Genomic DNA, 20,930 nt, shown 5'->3' on the forward strand with positions numbered 1-20,930 from the left:
CGCAGGAGGAGACACCAGGGTGAAGCCGGGTGCCGCCTGTTACAGCCTGATTAATCACCTCAGAGCTACTGCTCACCATATTCAGATATTCAAAAGATAACGCTCAAAAAAATGATAAAACAACCGGACATCCAAGAATGGATGTGCTAATTAACTAAGAACTTAATGACTGGATGTACAGAACAGTGTACATCAACAAGACTTGCATCATGGGTACTTAAAAAAAAACAAAAAAACATCCTCACTACCTTTCGTGCAGAATACCCACGCAATGGTAGATAATATTTATTGCAGTGCGTGATATATTTCAGGCAGCTTTAAGCCCTTAAACTCCCATCACCCATTAGATTATTCTTCACTGTCGTAACTACATACCGTTTAAATGAGTTTATCTGTACTTACTAAATAATTCACAGGGAATGGTTTACATGAATAACTGAAAAGATAAGCTCAGACATCAAGGGTTAAGACAGGTGACCCCGAAGTAAAAAAATCATGTGCCTTTCGGTCTACTAAACACAAATCTCCCTGAACAACACAGCGGGCAGGTCAAGCTCACTAAAATGAGAAGAAAAAATGAATCGTTGTAATGGAATTTTTATAGCTTAGAGTTATATTTTTGCTCAGGAACTGTCAGGCATCACGTTAAGAGTAAAGCAAAGTGTTGCTATCATATAAAGACGCGGATGGTGTGATGCAGCCCAAGGAGGGTTACGTTTACCTCTCCAAACCCGCTTATTTTCCTATGAATTTATGTCTCTTGAACCACAAGAAACTGGCAACAGCAACAAATCATAATTATTAAAGAATTGCATGTCATATGGCAGTATAGTCGTTCGCACTGTAGCCTCGCAGCTCAAGGTTTTAATGTTCCCGACTTCAGGTCAGTGTGCATGGAGTTCGCGTGGTGCTTGGTGGGTTTCCTCCGGGTACTCCGGTTTCCTCCCACAGTCCAAAAACAAGCAGATAAGACTAACTGACTGATTTTTTAATTGGCTATAATATCCATCCAGGGTGTATGCTGCCTTGTGCCCCAAGTCCCCTAAGAAAGGCTCCAGCCCTGAACCGTTACAGGATAGGCGGTGTATAGAATTAGTGAGTGAGGGAGTGTGTGTCATACTTTTTATCCATCAGTTGCTACATGAAACAAGTTTATACTGTTTTCACACATGTTATAGGCGCTATAAACATCAGCTGCATTCCGAGTCTCTCTTTTTTCCTCTTTTTAAAGTTAATGAGACAAAAGGCAGGTTTTTTTTTTGTCTTGTTACAAAAAACATGTTCTGAAACTTGACGAAACACGGTCATCAAAGACCGCTTAAAAAATACTATATTGCCATGTGGATTGTACTGTAAATGAGTTGCTACTATAGAAAGCTTGACGTTAAAATTACAGCATTAATACAGTACCAGTCAAAAGCTTAAACGAACCCTAAAGCATCCAAAATCCAAGATGTATCTGCTGTCTATGCCTTCATAACGGCTCTAATCTGAGGTGCCGTTTGTTACATTAATTGGTGATTTCTGAGGCCGGTAACTCTAAATGAACTTCTCCTCTGTAGCAAAGGTTCGTTTTGCTCTTGCTTTCCTGGGAAGGTCTTCATGAGAGCCAGTTTCATCATGGTGCTTGATGGAGTTTGTTTGGGAACCGTTCCAGAACAGCTGACCTTCCGTGTCTTAAAATAACGACCGTTGTTGTTGTTACGTAATTACATGATGCCATATGTGTTATTTCATAGTTTTATCTTCAGTATTGCTCTAGAATGTAGACAATAAATCACAAAAGAAAAACAACGAGTTAGAAGGTGCGTCCAAAACTTTGACTGGGACAGTCAAATAAACTGAATAATCATAAAAAACTTATGAAACTCAAAAACTTGCTTTTTGCTTGAGACTAAAAACAGTCCTTTTTTTTTAACATAAGATTTTTTTTGCTGCCGAGTATCAACTACCATCAGTAACAGAGATCTCTATGGCGCTAATGAAAAAAAGCAGTGTTACAGAAGAGCAAACATGCTACTCAGGCAAAATGAGGTGTGCGTGTGTGTGTATGAATATTTGTGGAAGCACTGCTAATTCCGAGGAATATTAAAGCCACAAAATAGCGTCTGGCCTAAGAGGACATTTCTGGCTGGCTGGGAATTTTTTGAAGGAGCTCAGCACTTTCACTGGAAAGAGAGGGAGAGAGGGAGGAGAAGACAAGCCACGGGAAAGTGGTCCCACAGCTGTTTTTCTTTCCCTCCTTCAAAAAAGCCTGTTATTAATAACACCTGCTGTTTCGTCTGATCTCTTATTAAAGGAAAAAAAAAAAGGTCTATGCGTTTAATTATAGAGCTTTTGGTCAGGGGAAGAGAGAAGGGCTGCTGTTGCACGAGTATACAACCTTGTAATCTTTTTTTTTTTTTTTTAACTCATACAAAATGCTAAACATTATTTGGATAATGGTTAAAGTTGGGTATTTAAAAAAAAAAAAAAGTTATGCTTGGATTTGCCCCAGGCTAAAAATAACCCGAGGGTTCTGGGGGAAGGATGAGACCGAGCGATGGGTTGTGTAATCCTCTGACGTACTTACATAACAGCATGGAGGGAACGCGGTGCGAGAACAAGCCTTCCATGGAAAACTTGTGTTAATGTTAAATGCCGTCTGGGTGTAAGGGGTGCCATTACTTTCTCCCCAGTGCATCAGAGTGATACAAAAGAAAAACCTCACACATTTCCACCTTTTTTCCCCCGTAACGAGCTAGCTGAATGTGACGAGTGAATCCAATACAAGTTTTATTTGAATGTAGGAATAGAACCAGAACCATAGGCAGTTATAGTCTGGTAGTAAGAAACAAGTGCGTAACAGCATTTAGCAAATTTAAGTTAATTTGGCCAAGGCATTATTGATGATACACACCTAAATTAGCAATAAACTGGTGCACTGCATACAGGAAAAACACAGAATTAGTGCTGATTTTTATTGTTTTATGTTATACATATAATACAGAAAATGTGCCAACATGGAGGTGAACAATCTCGCTTCCCTAAAAGTTTCAGCTGTTTTGGAGGGATGATTTTATATTTGCCCCCAAAATTTCTATTTTTCAGCATTATACTGTCTTGCTTCAAACAATTATTTCTTTATTTGTATTGAGAATAAAATAGGTGTAAGCTTTTAGAAGCGCAACACCTGTAAAAACTGCTGGTTTTTTTTTTTTTGGTAAAAGCCTAAAAAGCAAAAAATCTGTAGTGTCCGTAACCATGTCAAATTCATGTTGCAGTATCATAAAAATTGTTCAGTTTTTCGTCTTTTCACATGAAATCTAAATAGCCCAAGTATCATCTCAAGGATAATTAAGATCATTGAAAGATTTGAATTCCAAAAAAGTTACGGACACTACAGACCTAAAAGGGCACAGAATTGTTTTTAGCAAATGTCTCTCTATTCATCTGATATAAATATAAATGTGTTTTACTAAAAAAAAAAACATGGATCGGGAGAAAAGATGCCTCAAGTATCATGAAATATGGTCTTTTTGAAAATTCCCTTTTTCGCCTAGGTGAGACACTTTTTAGCACGGATACAATGTTTTGGTTGAGAGCTAAACGATTTGCTATAAATATTTAAAACTTTTCTATTTTTCAGTAACTATTTAAATACCAAATCCCTAATAACATACAATCCCAAATGGTTTTAATCAGGCTGCCAATAAGTAGCAACCTGCTCCCACTGAAATCTCATGTTACACAAGAACTGTTTATCCTAAACACACACAAAAAAAAATTCCACACCTAAACAAACTTCACCAGCGTGTGGAAAGTAGAAACACTTTCTGTGTGTTGTGAACACAGCGGGGCTTCATAAAGCTGAGAGTCAGAGATCAGAGCAGGTCACATCACCCTTATACACCCCCCCCCCCTCCGCCCATCTCTCCTCTGTCCCCTTCCCCCAAACACTCCTTCACCCGGCTTAACAGAAAGAATCTGGGCACCGCTTCTAGCGTGAGCTAATAAACCACGACAAGTTTACCAACCGGCATCTTGAAATGCGATTTCCTGAAGCTGAACTCGGGGAGTTTTCCAGTGGTGATGGATCCAAAAAAAAAAGAGAGAGAGAGACAAATCTTAAAGCACTTTGTTAATTTCATGTGAATGACAGAAAAGACAAAAAGGGCCATGCACTTCACCGAACAGGGCCGCGTTCCCGGAGCGAGAGCTACATTTCTCCATGCAGTGATGACTGATCTCTATTTAAGCCATGCCAAGCTTTGTTCTTTCAGTAACAGATTTAGGATTTCCACCGTCAAACTCGGGCCAAAACAAACAGCAAGACCGAGTTTATACTCTTACACATGAGAAACGGACTGATAACCCGAGCACGTTATCCAGGAGATAGGAAGAAGTACATCACTTTGGGGGCACGCTGTTATAGGGAAATAATCAACGACATCAATGTGATGTAGGTTTCACTCTTGTCAAAAGAAAAGTTGATTGTATACAAATAACTGCACATCATTGATAAAATTACTATAATTTGCAAAATCTAACATTCTTTTTAATTTACATGTAAAAAACTATTAACAAATATTACAACCATGTCCTATGGAGTGCGTTTTTACAAAAAAAAGAAAAAACATACAGTATGCATACACATTTATATTGTGGGATTTGAGATCTTACGATCTAAAACAAGGGCCCTGAATTAGAATTAGAATATAAAGGTCCGGTCAATAAAAGTTTCTTCTGAATTTCAAGTTTGTGTTAGGATTCAGATCTCCATAGATGACGTTATTCTAAGTCCATCAAAAATATCCAATTTAAAATTCCCATAGCATATCAATTACATTTAGTGCCAATTTTCAGTTACTATGTTAAACGTGCGACGGTTTGAACTTTAAAGGTCGGGGATATTCTTTAATCAATCTTTACAAAGTCTAAATTCTAACGCTGCTGGGCTGTAGTGAATGTGAACGCACTCTGGTTGCTATCAGGTCCTCATCTTGGACTGCGGCAGATATGTACTGTATTTGCTTCATAGTGGCGCTTCACATCACTGCTTATATGAGACAAACTAGTTATAAACTTCCCACAGGAAGAATAAACATATCCTGATCTATCCATTCATCAATGAAGTTTCGGTTTTCATAGTCTACGTGCCTTTTTTCTTCCTGTCTATACACGGTAAAATATCACTAATTTGCTCTCCTGAGTGACGCTTATAGCCACGCCCCCCTCGAGGAAAAAGGTGTTACATTACGGCCATGTTAATTATTCTTCTTTATCAGAAAAGCATCAGGGTCCAGATAGAACTGTCACTCGGTCCGGATCCGGACCCGGTCCGCCATTTAGAGGTTCCTGCTCTATAACCTCTTAAGGTTTTAAGCGGTCATTCCTGAGACATCAGGGAAACAACAATCTCTCACACACACACGACTCCTAAAAGCCTCTGTTCGAATAGCCTGCATGACCCAAACCACTCTGTGGTTTTCTTGCTATTGCCATGTTTTTTCCCCTCTTCCTACAGAATCTGAGCTTTTCTGGTCTGTGTAAAAGTTTGTGATTTGCAGTTTCGCCTGCCAGCAGAAGACCACTGAAATTCTCCAGGTTCTTACACTCTGTGCTTACTCATGCATCTTGTAAATCCTTTAAACCGAGAGACCTTCATGACTGTACTATTCCCCGAAAGGCGGCTCTGCTTTGAACAGTCAAACTCGCAGTAATATTCTACATAAATCATATTCCTTAATTTACATAACTGCCATGAGACCACTGTTTTGCATGTCATTTTAATTCTCATCTTAATATCTAATCAAGTAAGAAACTTGGCAAAGCTGTTAAACTCTTCCTGCTGGGTGTAAATGATTAGAGCTTCTGTATGCATGGTTCTACAGTTATGCATTGTTGGTATGCTTTACACAACATTTTAGTTTGTTATTGTTGCATCTTTATTTATAATTGTTGCACCTCAAGCTATTGCATGCCTTTATGTGTTTATGTCTATAGGTCATTGATATGTCTTTACACACAGCTGTAACACCTACAGTATGTCCATCGTTACTTCTTTATTCAGAGTTGTAACATCTACAGTATGTGCATCAGTGTTACGTCTTTACGCACAGCTGTAACATCTGTATGCATTATTGTTACATCTTTACGCACAGCTGCAACATCTGTATGCATTATTGTTACGTCTTTACGCACAGCTGTTACATCTATATGCATCACTGTTACATCTTTACGCACAGCTGCAACATCTGTATGCATTATTGTTACGTCTTTACGCACAGCTGTTACATCTGTATGCATCACTGTTACATCTTTATGCACAGCTGTAATATCTATGGACATCATTATTACATCTTAATGAACAGCTGCAACATCTTTCTCTATAGCTGTTATGTTTGTATGCATAGCTGTTACATCTTTGCACATTTCTCCATAGCTGTAAAATCTGTCACTGTAAAAATTGTATGCATAGCTGTAACATCTATATGCATTGCTGTTGCATCTGTATGCATACTGTAGCTGTATGTAAATCTATGTGCGTTAGTGATGCATATAGATGTTACAGCTATAAATATAGACTTAATGATGCATATACTGTAGATGTTACAGTTATGCGTACAATTGTACAGTGACGGATTTTACAGCTATGGAGAAATGTGCTGTCTTTATGCACAGCTGTAACATCTATATCCATCAGTGTTACATCTTCATGCACAGCTGTAGGATTTATGTGCATCACTGTTATGCCTTTGTCTTGTCATTGTTATCATGGTGTGCCTTACTGTTGTGTCCTTGTGCATTACTGATACTGCTTTATGTGTTACTGTTACATCTTTATACATTATACATTGTTATGCATTTATGTTTTGTTATAATGCATCAATGTGACATTTATCATGAATCGTTAGGTCTTTATGTATCGTTACTTCATGTGCCATTTTATTACTGTACGTGTCTGATATTACTAAATATAACTGATGAGGCTCCCAGTGTCAGCTGAACATGATGTGAATTGGCACTGACGTGCAGAGCTGACGTACAGCAGAACCAAGGTTAAAACGTACAACGTGCATTAAGCTCGTTCTGATTAAAATAACACTTTCCAGCGCTGGTTTAATACATCTGCTCTGTCTTCTTCTCCTTCTCCTCCTTCGCTTGACTACACTCAGACTAATTACCATTGCTTCGTCGCATGTAGTACAGACCAAGACGTGGCACATGTTCTTAATCTGCTTAATATCATCAATATGGAGCTAAAGTTGGATTCAAGCATTCACACTGACAGAATGTACCACATGCCAGAACAAAAAGCACTTTTAAAAGAAAACAATGAGCTTAAAATCTAGAAAATAGTGTGGCCAAGGAGAGAACATCAGGAACCAACATGTGGGGGGGGGGGGGGGGGGGGGGGAGCTTTGAATTAGTGGTTCAGATTGTTTATGTTTACTTTTCAGAGAATTTTCTCATGCACACAAAGAAAACGCGTCAGAAAAAGTGACAAACTATGAGGCACCGCGTCTAGTTCTGAAAAATGAAACGTGATAAATTGTGCAGTTCCTTGAATAACCACTAGGAGCTGTATAGATCTAAATGCGAGTCAACCGCCATAGATGTCCAGAAACAAAAATAATGCCAAAAAAATTATTTTGGTCGCCATAACATTCATGACAACCCATCATCAATGTCATTAGGCCATAAAATTATTTATAATTAGGGGCGGGGCCTACCAATCCAGGCTAGACTCATTCCCACCCGCGAGAGTTACCATGGAATCTACTGTCATAGCCGCTGTTATGGAAAACTAAATCAACACCTTTTGACTAATCAGGATGGAAACGTCATATAATGTTATAAAGTGACGAGACAAATAAAAAGGATCCGACATGAACTTCATCCCATCTGTCCACCTCAGATTCGCCTGTCCCCTGTACCTTGTGTGCTCTCTCTCTCTCTCTCTCTCTCTCTCTCTCTCTCTCACCCGGCCATCCGCTCTTCTCTACAGGATGCACATGGAGGAAGACATGGTTTGGCCTTTGATTAGTCATTACCCAGAGATCTTTCTGCCTCCTGGCCCATCACAAGCCTGAACAGGTGCTGTGTAATACCCTTGTCTCAGTGGAAGTCCCCGGCGAGGGGCTGTGCAGGGGCATGTCTGTGTCTCAATCTTATCCGTGCTATCCCGGGTGTTAGGGCGCTCTGAGTCAGAGGCTACTGGAATGAGGGAAATGTCAAAGGCCGTGCGTGCTGAACGGAAATTGAGGCAGACTGCTTGAGGTTTTGTCTTTCCTGGATAAACAAAGGAAGCCCCCCCTCCTCCCCCCCAGCGGGAAGAAAGCTCGAGTTTGAGGAGAAATAAGAGAAGAATTTTTGCTGAGTTTTAATCCTATGAAAGCCCTGAAATAAAATAAAAGTCATGATGTTATTTAGAATTAATTTCTTCTTGTGACCAGATGTTGAACCCCCACTTGAATTAAGACAAATTTAATCTACACATTAGCTTAGACTAATAATAATAATAATAATAATAATAATCTAATAAGACTAATAATAATTCTCATGTTACGTTATGTTGACACTCAAAATAATGACTTATCAGGCCAACATTAAGAGATATTACATCATACTGTCTAATGGCATGACAACGTGTTTTTTCCACAACGTCCATAATATCTTGAATTCCAGGCCACACTTGCCTTAACACATGCTTTTGCCTTATAAAACTATCCACTGGGATTAATAAAGTGCTCTATCAATCTATTTGCTGACACTTAAGTGACTCACCAGCTACATGTGTGTGCATGCATGTCACGGACAAGGACTAGCGGGAATGCACGTCCCCTCTCGCACCACATATCTCCGTGTCTGATTACTCACCCCGAGAGCCCCGACAACGTACCTCATTGTACCGCGCACACAATGGACGCCACCGGTTTTGAATGGCGGCCACGGCTATGAGAAACGGCCCGCATTAGCATGACAACACCGAGTCTATCGGCCACACAGCTTGTGCTGTCATGAGAAAACGTAGCTTACGTAATGCGAAAGCGCGAGACAAGACGTGCTGGTATTCACTGCTGGGAAACGTCGCGTTAAAGCCAACACGTGGACCTGTGTGGGAAAATAAAATAAGATACTGGCTATGTCTATTTGTGAAGAGGCTCCCCTAACAGGCAGCACTTCGGGGGCCAAATTGGAATTTTGGGTTTTGAGTAACATGCTTCCCAATGAAAAAAGATTATAATAAAATTTTAACTGGACTAAAAGTGACATAAGGAAATGGTCATTTATTAATTATATTCAGCCTGCAGAAGTATTTTCACAACGTCTCCATGCATGAGAATTTCCCCCCTTTTAACACAAAGTGGGTGGAGCTAATTTTAGTGAGATTTTGAGAATATTCGGAGAACTCTCCGAAAAAATGTTAAGTTGTTACCAGGGGGCAAAAATGTAGCCAACAGGGAAGTGCCAAAATGTGCAGTTCCGCAAATGACCACTAGGTGCACACTGCCCCAAAATGCGGGTCAATTCCCATAGACGCTTCTGTTAAAATGTCCAGCTTCCCAGCAGAAATAAAAATATTTACTTTTAACATAAAGTGGGCGGAGCTCATTTTATCTAAGGCCTCACCATTTTTCCACCAATCAGAAGGCTGATTTCACAAGTCCCGCCTTTTATCATGCTTCTGAGAAACTTTGAGAAACTCACAAAAAGTAAATTTTTTTATACACAGTTGGTCTGTAAATGTTCTGAACAAACTCGATTCCATTTTGATCAGAAGCTGTCAATCATGTAGGCTCATTAGAATATTGGGCCACACCCAGAAATCTCACACATCAACCTTAAATACAGGGACAAATTAAGTCCTAAACAATGAATTAACAAGGAATTAAACCAAAGCCTTGGATGGATTCCAATATCTGTTACTGTCTTAATTTACATGTATGCAAAATAAGCATGTAAAGACTGGCAAACATCCAGCTAGGACACGCAGCGTGAAAATGCGCGCTGTTTACAGACACGCGGAGAGACAGACAGGAGCCGCTCGACATCTCTGTTTCTCTGCTGGGTTTTCGGGGGGTCTTTTGTCCGACTCACTCCAAAAGCTCTACTGAACGTTTTCACAATAGAAGCCCTGTACTGAGAGCCACATTTGCCCAAATTTGAGGTTAACAACATGAATGGAGACATGTAAAAACACCGAGATCTGAAGTCCAAGAGTTCACATTCGCCAGATCTGCAGAGCTTCTCCACAGGAAACCCAGTCACACCACCAGCCTTTCCTACAGGAAGTCACCTCCGGGCCTTAACCACTCTCCAGTATGCTCTTCGCTCTTTCACACTGTGCAAACCCAAAAGCTGGCACTTTGTGGGGGAAATGTGACGAGGCAAAAACAGAAAGAATAACAGCAAAGTGTCTGTACTGGCAAAAAATAAAAACATTAAAATACTGCGTAATATCCAAATCATCTCAGTTACAGTCGGTGTGAGCGATAGAAATCTGAACTGATTTTCGTCTCCGAACCGGTGGAAAAACAGCACGAATAGACACGACTGGAACAAATCTGGAGACACTCAGAGTCGTGGTATGAAACTGAATATGGGTTTCTATTTTTACCCTGCAATACTACATATTCCTCCATATACAATTAATACGCTTTAAAACAGCTTGATTTGAAAAGTAGCAGAATGAAAAGTGATCACCGAAAAGCCACACCTCCTTTAAATAAACTGATATGCACAAAGTGTACCATCCTTCAACTAGACTGGCATGCAAACAAGTCACGTCTGGCACAAAGGCCACGCCTCCTTTAAGTAAACTGACACACAGAAGGGCAAGGCCTCTTCTCATTAAACTAATGAGCACGAAGGCACACTTCCTTCACTTGAACTGGCACAAAGTCCACACCTACTTTAGGTGAACTGGTTTGTACATAGGCCATACCTCCTTCATTAAAACCAACACCCACATAGGCCACACCTCCTTTATTAAAACCAATAATCACAGAGGCCACACCTCCTTCTTTATTAAGAACAACAGCCACAGAGGCCACACCTCCTTCACTATAATAACACCCACAGAGGCCACACCTCCTTCCCTATAACAACAGCCACAGAGGCCACACCTCCTTCACTATAACAACACCCACAGAGGCCACACCTCCTTCACTATAACAATAGCCACAGAGGCCACACCTCCTTCACTATAACAACACCCACAGAGGCCACACCTCCTTCACTATAACAACACCCACAGAGGCCACACCCCCTTCATTAAGACCAACAATAACAGAGGCCACACCTCCTTCTCTATAACAACAGCCACAGAGGCCACACCTCCTTCACTATAACAACAGCCACAGAGGCCACACCTCCTTCACTATAACAACACCCACAGAGGCCACACCTCCTTGACTGAGCATAATGTCCATTGGATATTTTTTTAGATTATGTTTGTAAATAACATTTTAGTGAAAACTTTCTTACATTCCATTTCTAAAACGCTGTTTAATAAATCCGTAAACATCCCTAGAGATATAAATAAAAAAAGTCTGCGTACCTTGTCTTTGTATGAAGATCCGGAGCAGCGGGTGCGCGGTGGTCACAGCTTTGCAGAAGTTGTCGTCGTTGTTGATGGGCAGCAGGTCTCCGTGAACGTCAGCGTATCCGATCATCACCTCCATGTTGGCGATGCGGTGGAGGTTCATGATCAGCTTAAAGAACTCCTCGAATTTGCCGGGCTTGGCTCGGTTCACCGAGAACCTGCGAAACTCCGCACCATACTGCGGCAAGAACAAAGAGGCCGTCAGAATCCGTTACATCACACGGCTCAATTAACACTCATGCAGAAAGGTGTTGAAAACACAACCCATGAGCTTTTGATGTAATACCCAGAACTGATGAGTTGTAAATGAGATGTAAATTCCTAACTTTCCCCATCGACTGCTAAATTTAGTCAGGTATTTCTCCATACAATGATTCCCTTTGAGCTTTTCAGACACAGGATGAGTTAGTGCAGCACGATGCTCGACACTAAGCAAAGCTCAGTGCACACGCTCCATTTAACGGCTGGGTGAAATGTTGTTCAAAATTTTTTACGACTGGAAAAATCAAGTCCGTTTTTCTTTCACTCGTTGCCAACAACAGCTGAAAACTAGACACAATATTTCTTCAGCGCATGACAAAACCAGGATTCCAGGGTCCAGCCGTGAGACGTCTGCACCCAAAATGTATCCCTACCTCTTTATTTTCCTTTCGGTCCACGTGTTTAGTCTTTAAACACGTCAAGAATTTAATAGCAATTAAAAAAAAAAAAGACAGAATATTGTGCTTTTCTACAGACCTGAAAGAAAATACTGTAAATCCCTGACTTTTTCTTTTTCTTCATCAGGTGCTTATACATTAAATTCTTATCTTTACTTCTAGTTATGAACATGTTTGTGTTTTATAGCAGCTACTGTACTTTGGTGTTTATATAAAAGTTCCAGACTTTCTTACTTAAAACAATTATGTTTAATGAAAAAACTATATTTCATATTTAACCAAATCTACACTAAAAATACATAACAGAAACAATTAAATACAAGTTGTCCCTTAACAGTATGCCACAAAGTGCTTTATTATTCCTCTTACTTTTAAGCGTTCACAATATTTATTACTTTATTACTAAAAAATAAAATAAAAAATACCATATTAAAATTAAATTTTTCGTTACATTGATTGCCATAGAAGGTCCATGAACCAAGTTAGTACCTTTTATCCCTCAGGGTTTTTTCACCTTCGGCATTATTGCTTGGTATCATCCCCAGGAACGATTGCTTCCCCCCTCCAGATTCCCCCCATTCACATTGTTTTTGTTCTCCGTACTCAGGTGCACTTGCGTATTTACACCCTCCAACACAGCAGGTGGCAGTACTGCACCTACTCGGTTTGTGAGCCGCCATTAAACACAAGAGAAGGACAAAACGAGGCAGATAACCTTCACGCTACGCCTAATATTATTGATATCCCCGGAAAAAAAAAATTCTCCCATGAAAAAAAGGCGTACCTTCCTACTTGATCTACAGGAGGTCAGAGGATGAGATTGACGCATGCTTCGTTCACACTGAGATTTCAGAGTAAATTCTCAGGTATGACTGCGCTTTCATATCTGATTGGATATTTGCCAGAGTGCGCTGTAACCGTGCCGGGGATCCTCTCTTCAAGCAGACTCGGGTAGGGTTCTCACTGATCCAAACAAACCAGACTTTAGGGTCAACTGTTCTCGGAAATCACCCCGGGGCCATAATGAGAAACCGGCAAAATCATCACAGCAGCATGAAGCGCTCATCCCCTCACCAGCTCTACATAATGATATGACACAGTGACGGCCTGTCTAGATGATTTCTTTTCTTTCAGTTTCACTTCATCCTGATTGACTGGAACAGAGCTCTAACCTTGCAAACTACTTGCAGAGATGATAAAGATCTCCTGACAACAACCAGCTTTTATAAACAAGCATGCTTTTGTTGACATGGGGATGTTTTTCTGTGAGATGTTTATGCAGCACTTTCTGAAGGAGTCTCCAGTATCAGGCCGTCAAAACAGTCAGAGATAACGCTGTAACTTTCCAACACGGCTTTCCAACACAATCGGTTTCTCAACAACATAAACTACTCTTTGTGTGTTTCATTATCTTTTAGAGAGAGAAAACAGGAACTAACTCGTTTCCCGGAGATTCCATGATATTAAATCTAACTCTAGTACATCTGTGCAGAAGTCTTGAGCCTCATCGGTTCTTCATATTTTGCTTCAGACTTTCTTGGAATTGAGGAACAGTTCTAGGAAATCAGTTCCTAGTCTTGAGGAACAGTTCACCAGGCCTCCTGAAGGACGTTCTTTTTTGGGGGAAAGTTTTTCTCTCTTATTTCAGACCCTGTACCTGAGCTGTACCTGAGCTGTACCTAAGCTAAGCCACACAGTGAGCAATAAACAATTTCAAGCATAAAAAAAAACATGTATTATAAGGCATGAACCAGTGAGAAACAGGTGCAGATGATATAAGGACAGATGATCAGGCCGGTGATTATTATACTGCTGATGCTGAATAATGCTGAGTGGTTGGAACAGACGAGAGGGGAAATGAGGTCGCTGCTGAGGCTGTTACATAAACAACCTATTTTTAAAAATGGTACCTTTAAGCACTTTGGAGCCTGTCCTATTTGTTCCATTACTTTAAATCAATCTACATCAATACTTTTTATTTAATATTATAAAAAAAAACAAAGTATAATAAGACAATCTGAGATAAATTAGAAGCAAAAAAAAAAAAAGCACTTAGGTAGAGTAACACCAACTCTTCTTCGTGATTAGATACACTCCATGGTGCACGGTATTTGTCTATCTACAGCAGCACACCCGCGTCACGTGTCCGGTACGATGCACTCGCTGTTTGAAACGAGGAAACGGATGAACAGGATGCAGGAAACCACTAGAACAATACAACGTGCAGCAGAAATGACAATACACACGTGGGACGTCCGCCATGCCCTCTGTGACGCGAAGACGCTGTATACGGAAGCCCAGCGCAGGACACACACACACACACACACACACACATAGAGATGATCATTATTGAGATGTTCAACAACACCCACACGTCACCAACTGCACAACAGTAAACCCTCGGGTTTGGATGAGTTTCATGAACATTGACAGTACAGGACGTGAGAGCCCGAGGTCATGTGATCATATGATTGCTGTACTAATGTTTGCTGCGTGGGCCTGGAAAACACAGGCCTCGCTTTGTCTCTCGCAGCATCTCCCAGCATGCACTGTAATTAGACTCTCAGTAGGAAAAGCCTACATGAGTCAGGAACAGCCTGTGATTATCAAATATGAATGCAGGTGTGTGTGTGATGCTGGAAAACACACGTAAACACGCAAACAGCTCAAACAGTCAGTCCTTATGACACTAACAAATATCCATTCAGAATAAACGAGCAAGCAGGTGAGTTATTTCACTCACACGAGATGAATGCAAAAACAAAAAAAAAAGTGATGCAACATAACACTTGGGGTGTGGGGTTATGGGGAAACAATCAACCATGGGGCGGTGTGATGGGGCACAGTGTCATTTTTGAGCCGTAACACCAGATCGAAGAGGAACAAAAAAACGTGAACTTTTTTTCTGAAGATTTAGAAGGTCTAAATACAATAATGTCTACAAAGGAAACCGTCCGCTACCAGTTCATCACGCCTCAACTCTTACACACTAATTTAACAATTAACAAATGTACACATTGAATTGCATTTGGATCTTAACAGATAAAATTAAAACGTTTATGGATGTTGAAACTGCAGTTCAGGCCGAAATGTGAGAGACTGTGTGCGCTCGTGTGCTCCGATTTCATGTGCAAACAAAACAACGCTGGAGGTTTCGGGTAAACAGGCGCGAGCAAACTCAGCTAGCGGGCCAAAAAGAGCTGTTTGTACAACCTGTAACCAACACCACATTCACACGCGCTCACACACAACCGAAAAATTTTGCAGTAATGCGCTATGATGCGCAGGTGATCCACAGACGTAAACCAACTGGTAGTTTTTAAAGGGGTGCCATTACTTTTACACTCATTGACCTGCTAATCTTTATTTATGAATTAGATTTGATTTTTTTAAGTTGTCAACATGAGATGCTTGGATTTCACAACGTAAAAAAGGTATGTATTATAATAATAATAATAATAAAAAAAAAAAATATATATATATATATATATATCATATATATATATATATATATGATCATGCCTTTTTTTTCCAACCACATTTCTTAAAGTTGGCGGTTCAGCATCATCCTTTTATAATGGTTTTGATAATATACTGTATAATAATCTCTGTAATCTCATTAGTTGTTTTCTTTGTTTGATGCAACCTAATAATTTAACCCTTTTAAAATGGCAACTTTACTGTATGTAAGTAAGTTTGGATCCTTCTTGATAAACAAGGGCATTGTGAAGACCTTCCATTTATATTACTATTAATGTGACTAAGTATCTTAATGTTAAACCTTACCCTAAGCCTAACCTTGATAACCAAAGTAGAAGTTTAATCAGTTTTGTTTAAAGTAGTCTTCCTTATGGGGACCGGCTGATGTCCCCATAAACTCAAACTAGTCTGATCCTCCTACCAGCCTCATGCGCTCATCAATCCACCACTACACCTTTTCATCAGCTCTTTTGCCGTTACAAGTCAGGACAGGTAACGTTAGAACTATTCTCATCAGGAAACCTTTCTGACGCTGAACAGCCCTGCGTCTCACTCGTCTCTGGTTTCAGTGCCAGTGTGCTATCTCTAACTGAAATGCAGATAACTCTCAGTGGTGGAGATTTCAGCTCTGAGGAAGCGCGCGCGAGGGGGGGGGGGTGTTCTGGAAAAGCTTTTGACACCGAGGTGATCTTTTTTTTCCTGCACGCTGAATGGACTGAAAAAACAGCTCGATGACAAAAAAAAGCCGTAAAACAAAAGCAGCATCTTGGCCCCTGCAGGTCTCATCTTATCTAAACAGCAGTCCCTTTCAAAACAAGTGCTCTTCCTGGGGCAGCGAGAGACAGGAACCTGACAATGACGCCCTCTCTAAGAGGCGAGAGATTAGGGATGGTGCAATGGTGAATCTCAGAACATGTGACGGGATTGCGACATCCTGTCGGTTCTGACAGGTGCGTTCAGAAATGTTCCAGGTCGGGCTGCGTTTCGTAATTTGAAACATGAGCGAAAATGAAAATACGTCTCGGCTTTGATCAGCTGTAGTCATGTGAAACTTATGAAGATGACGTGAAGGTGAGTATGGAAAAAAAAGACGAGAGTACCTAAAACAGAAAAAGAAAGCACGAATACATCTAGTTTGATGAATGACTCATTTAATTAATCTGACTCATTCGGTTATTTTTTTTTTTTTTAATAACCAGTTAACGCTAGTCTAGAGTTTCTGGTGACATCCAATGATGTGTTTATTAATTAAATCGAGAAAACTCTTGTTTTGTCCTCTCCTGCCATACCTCATAGCAATGAAACCTGTGACTAATTCTTTATTTCTTTTAAAAATGGTCATTAAAAAGTTAATTACTAGTTTTTTCTTTCTTTTTTTACTTGTTAATCATAAAACTTTTCCGCCTAAGCTTCGCCCATAATATTTTTCAACAGCAAGATGAAAAACATAAATTCATAAATTTTTTAATTCACTCATAATAAAAATAAAATGTATTTATAGTACATTTGATCTTTTTACGTTTTGTTCTTGTTATAATTCCCTTAAACACGTGTTTTTTCCCTCTCTCTATTCAATTTGCCAAGGAAGGAGTCTCCAGTTTCAGAGCTTTTTAATAATTTAAAGTTCCAAATGAAATATTTTTCAGATGATAGAGTTTTACTTCAATGATTTTCAACTACATTTGCAACGTTCCACCAGAACTAAACCCCAAATACCACTAAGCATGAACTCAAAATACATGTCAGAAAATTTGCAATGTAAACCCTGTGATTATAAACCAAACCCACCATTTAAATAACACCGAGCCTCAATGTGCGCAAATGACCAACATTTAAAACAACTGTAAAATCAACTAAGGATAACTGGCAGAACTTATGAAGCAAGCACAGCAGTACTACCCAAGAATACTGTAATCTCTGCTAAATAAAGTTTCAGCTCATTATCACTGCCAGTGCAGGTGGGTGAAACCTGTAATCTCAAGATCTGGCGTCATCCCACTTGGAAAAACCCCTTCATGCCTTACAGGTCGAGTCAGTTTCAGCCATTCAACATTTCACACTTTTATTACTATATTCGTCCTTTGGGGTTTTGGTGGGACAGCTGGTTAATCCTGACCGGTTCTGTATTCAGAAGTGAACCGTCTATGTGAGACCAGCCTAATGAGGATCCTCTTGTCTTCTTTAGATCCACACACTGGCCCCTTTCATGGACACCAGTAGCAGCATGCATTCCAGCTTCTGTTATGAATTACTGAATACTGCAATCAGACAATGCCAGCCCCCAAAAAAAGCCCAGGCATCGTTCCCACCATGCATTCCACCCATCTGGACCAGCCACAACATTTCAAACAGCGTCTACGCACAGTCACTGACACCAGTCCACACTATCAGGACACTGACTACAGTACTTGTATAATCCAGGAGAAAACCATTGGGTAGGGGTTTGAGGAATGTGCTTCAAACATGAAGGTTTACACAGTTTCCCACTCCTTACCCTGGAGTAGCCATGTCTTTAAACATTTCACTGGTTGTAAAGCTGCAACACAAGCAGTCTAACTTCAAAAACAGCATAACAATGAACTGAGGACTTAGAACTCATGCGTTAGAAGGGGCAAAGGAGCAAAATTGGGAAACGGTATGTTATCTTACTAGGTTTTTGCAACACCACTACAATTTTCCATATGCTTTGTTAATGTGATGCATTCAGACATTTACAAAACAATATTATTATATGTAGATAATCAATTGTTTATAATTTCTTTTGATCAAGGTAAATAAGTTAGTGTAAAAAGCTAAGCTAATGATGCCGGAAAACAACTCAATTTAGTTACATAGCGCAATTCTTTAGCCAAGGTTTCAATCATATCCAAAGTAGTTTTCTGTTCAGTATAATCTAACAACTGTAACATACTGTATACATGAAGGTAGGAAATAACTGCAGTGCGTTTCAGGAATGATAGCGAGCGCAGTAAACAAACACGCATCAGCTGTGCAAGTAAAGTGGTTGGATCATGTTTGTTTCTCATGTTCGTCCCTAAAATCATTGTGCTTGATCATCGTTATCGTTACCATAGTAACGGTATACACGGGAATGGGTCGGTTAGAAGTGCCACACGAAGAGATTTTTTCGACAGAGTTGGCGACATGTAGGTGGATATGCATTTATTTAAGGTTTTTGGAAGGAGTCTCCAATGCGAGGTAAGTTTTAGGGTAAGTTCAGAGATGAGAGTTAGTATGGTGGTTAGATTTGCTTTAACACAAGTGATAACATGTTTAACAGGTAAAACAAAACATTTATACAATATGTTAGTAAGTAAGCCATTCTGATAAATTTGAGATGGGCTGTTAGAGGAAATTAATCTTCAAGGTGATAACCTGTTATAACAGCACACTGTCATGTTTAATTCTGCTCTTAGGTTTTGTTTTAGAAATTCTTTGCTGCTTTTTGATATTTTTACTTTTTTTTTTACAGCTCAGAAAATGTTTTGGTAAAAATAAAAAAAAACTGTGGTTTCACAACAACAACAACAACAGGCTAATCCAGTGGCATGCAGGAGATTACAGTTCTCCATGCAGTCAGGGTTAATCTGAAGCTCCAGCCAAACACCACCAGACTTTCCACAAACAATTAACATAGAAATAAAGCGGATTAGGAAAAACCATAAACACACAGTGTGCTTTTTATAGCACTGGATCAGATCCGGAACGGTGTTGTGTAAACACAGATTCTCGAACTCAAGATCAAACGCAACGGACTTCAGATGTAACATTATTCTGTCTAATTAAAACATCAAAGAAAGCTGCGCACTCACTTTGCTTTTAACTTCCACCGCGTCCAGCTCCGTGTGGCGCAAACTCTGCGTCTTGTTATTAAAACTCCGATACATTGTTGCTTTTTGACGCCTCGCTGCTTTCACCGCGGTCCGCTTCTCACTCTGTACGCGTGTCTATATGTGTATAAATGTGTGTTGAGTCTATAAATCCTGGAAAAAGAAAAAAAAAAAAGTAATCCTAGGCTTTTCCGATCACGACTCTCCGACGAAAGAAAAAAAACCTAGATGTGGAAGGAGAGTAAAATCACCGCCTCTGCCTACAGGGAGAGAGGGAGAGGGAGAGAAAACTTTTCACAGAATGACATCATGGGTGTCTCTCACTCCCAATCCCTCCCCAAAAAGCAGTGGAGCTGCGCAGCGGGACTGTATGGAGCGGAGAAAGGGTCAGAATTGGTAGAGGTTTGTGCGCCTTTGATCTGGAGGAGAACTGGAATTCAAAGAGTTCATGGCAGAACTTGCTCAATCAAATACAGTTTGAATTCTAGAACTGGTCTCAGAACTGTGTTTGTTCACACATCCAAGAATTCCAGTTTAAAACTTTCTCCAATAAATAAATAAATTAATAAATAAAGTTACTCACTACCGTACACTACCGTTCAAAAGTTTTAGAACACTTTCTAACTCCATGATGGTTCCTGATTTTTATTTCTTTCTACATAGTAAAGGAATGCTGAAGGCGTAAAGAAAAAAACATTAATCTCCTTTAAACAGTTAATGGTGAGATGTTTCTGCTACTTTTGCTCTGTAAAGACTTCATAACGCCTCTAATCTGAGGTGCTGTTAATTGGTCATTTTTCAGGCTGATAACTCTAAATGAACTTCTCGTCTGTGGCAGAGGTAGGTTTTGGTCTCGTCCTCCTGGGATGGCCTTCATGAGAGCCAGTTTCATTATGGTGCTTGACGGATTTTGCATATGCACTTGACAATACTGTTCTTGCAAGAACTATTACAGAAAGGCTGACCTCTGTGTCTTAAAATAACAACTAACTGTTGTTTTTTCTTGTTGTTACGTAATTACCTAATTCCATATGTGTTATTTTATAGTTGTGCAATCCCCAAAAACAGTATTGTTGTAGAATGTAGAAGATAAATCACTAAACAAAAACAAAGAAATTTGCAAGTGTTCTAAAACTTTTGAACGGTAGTGTTTATAGCATTATATTTGCTATGGTTTATGTCTCCTATTACAGTAAGTCCCATACATATGGACATTTAAGTAATGAACTTTCTAAGATACAAACAAGCATTTGCGATCGCTCAGTCGCAGAAGTTCAATTCAATTACATTTTATTTGTATAGCGCTCTTAGCAATCGTAATTGTCACAAAGCAGCTTTACCCAATCAAAAGAAATAATGGAAGTAGATTAT

General features: G+C 39.8%; 1 protein-coding gene across 1 annotated transcript in view; it reads right to left on the reverse strand.

Moving 5' to 3' along the window:
* The window catches only part of pard6gb (par-6 family cell polarity regulator gamma b), a 37,639-nt gene extending 17,873 nt beyond the window's left edge, over nt 1-19,766 (reverse strand). Inside the window, exons 1-2 of the mRNA XM_053489645.1 lie at nt 19,542-19,766; nt 11,546-11,768 (exon numbers count right to left, since the gene is read on the reverse strand). Of these exons, the coding sequence (XP_053345620.1) occupies nt 11,546-11,768; nt 19,542-19,616 (298 nt within the window). The 5' untranslated portion in view covers nt 19,617-19,766. The remainder of the gene's footprint in view (nt 1-11,545; nt 11,769-19,541) is intronic.
* Nucleotides 19,767-20,930: the final 1,164 nt, after the last annotated feature.

Source organism: Clarias gariepinus, chromosome 28, assembly GCF_024256425.1.
Source record: "Clarias gariepinus isolate MV-2021 ecotype Netherlands chromosome 28, CGAR_prim_01v2, whole genome shotgun sequence".
NCBI classification, from domain to species: Eukaryota; Metazoa; Chordata; class Actinopteri; order Siluriformes; family Clariidae; genus Clarias; species Clarias gariepinus.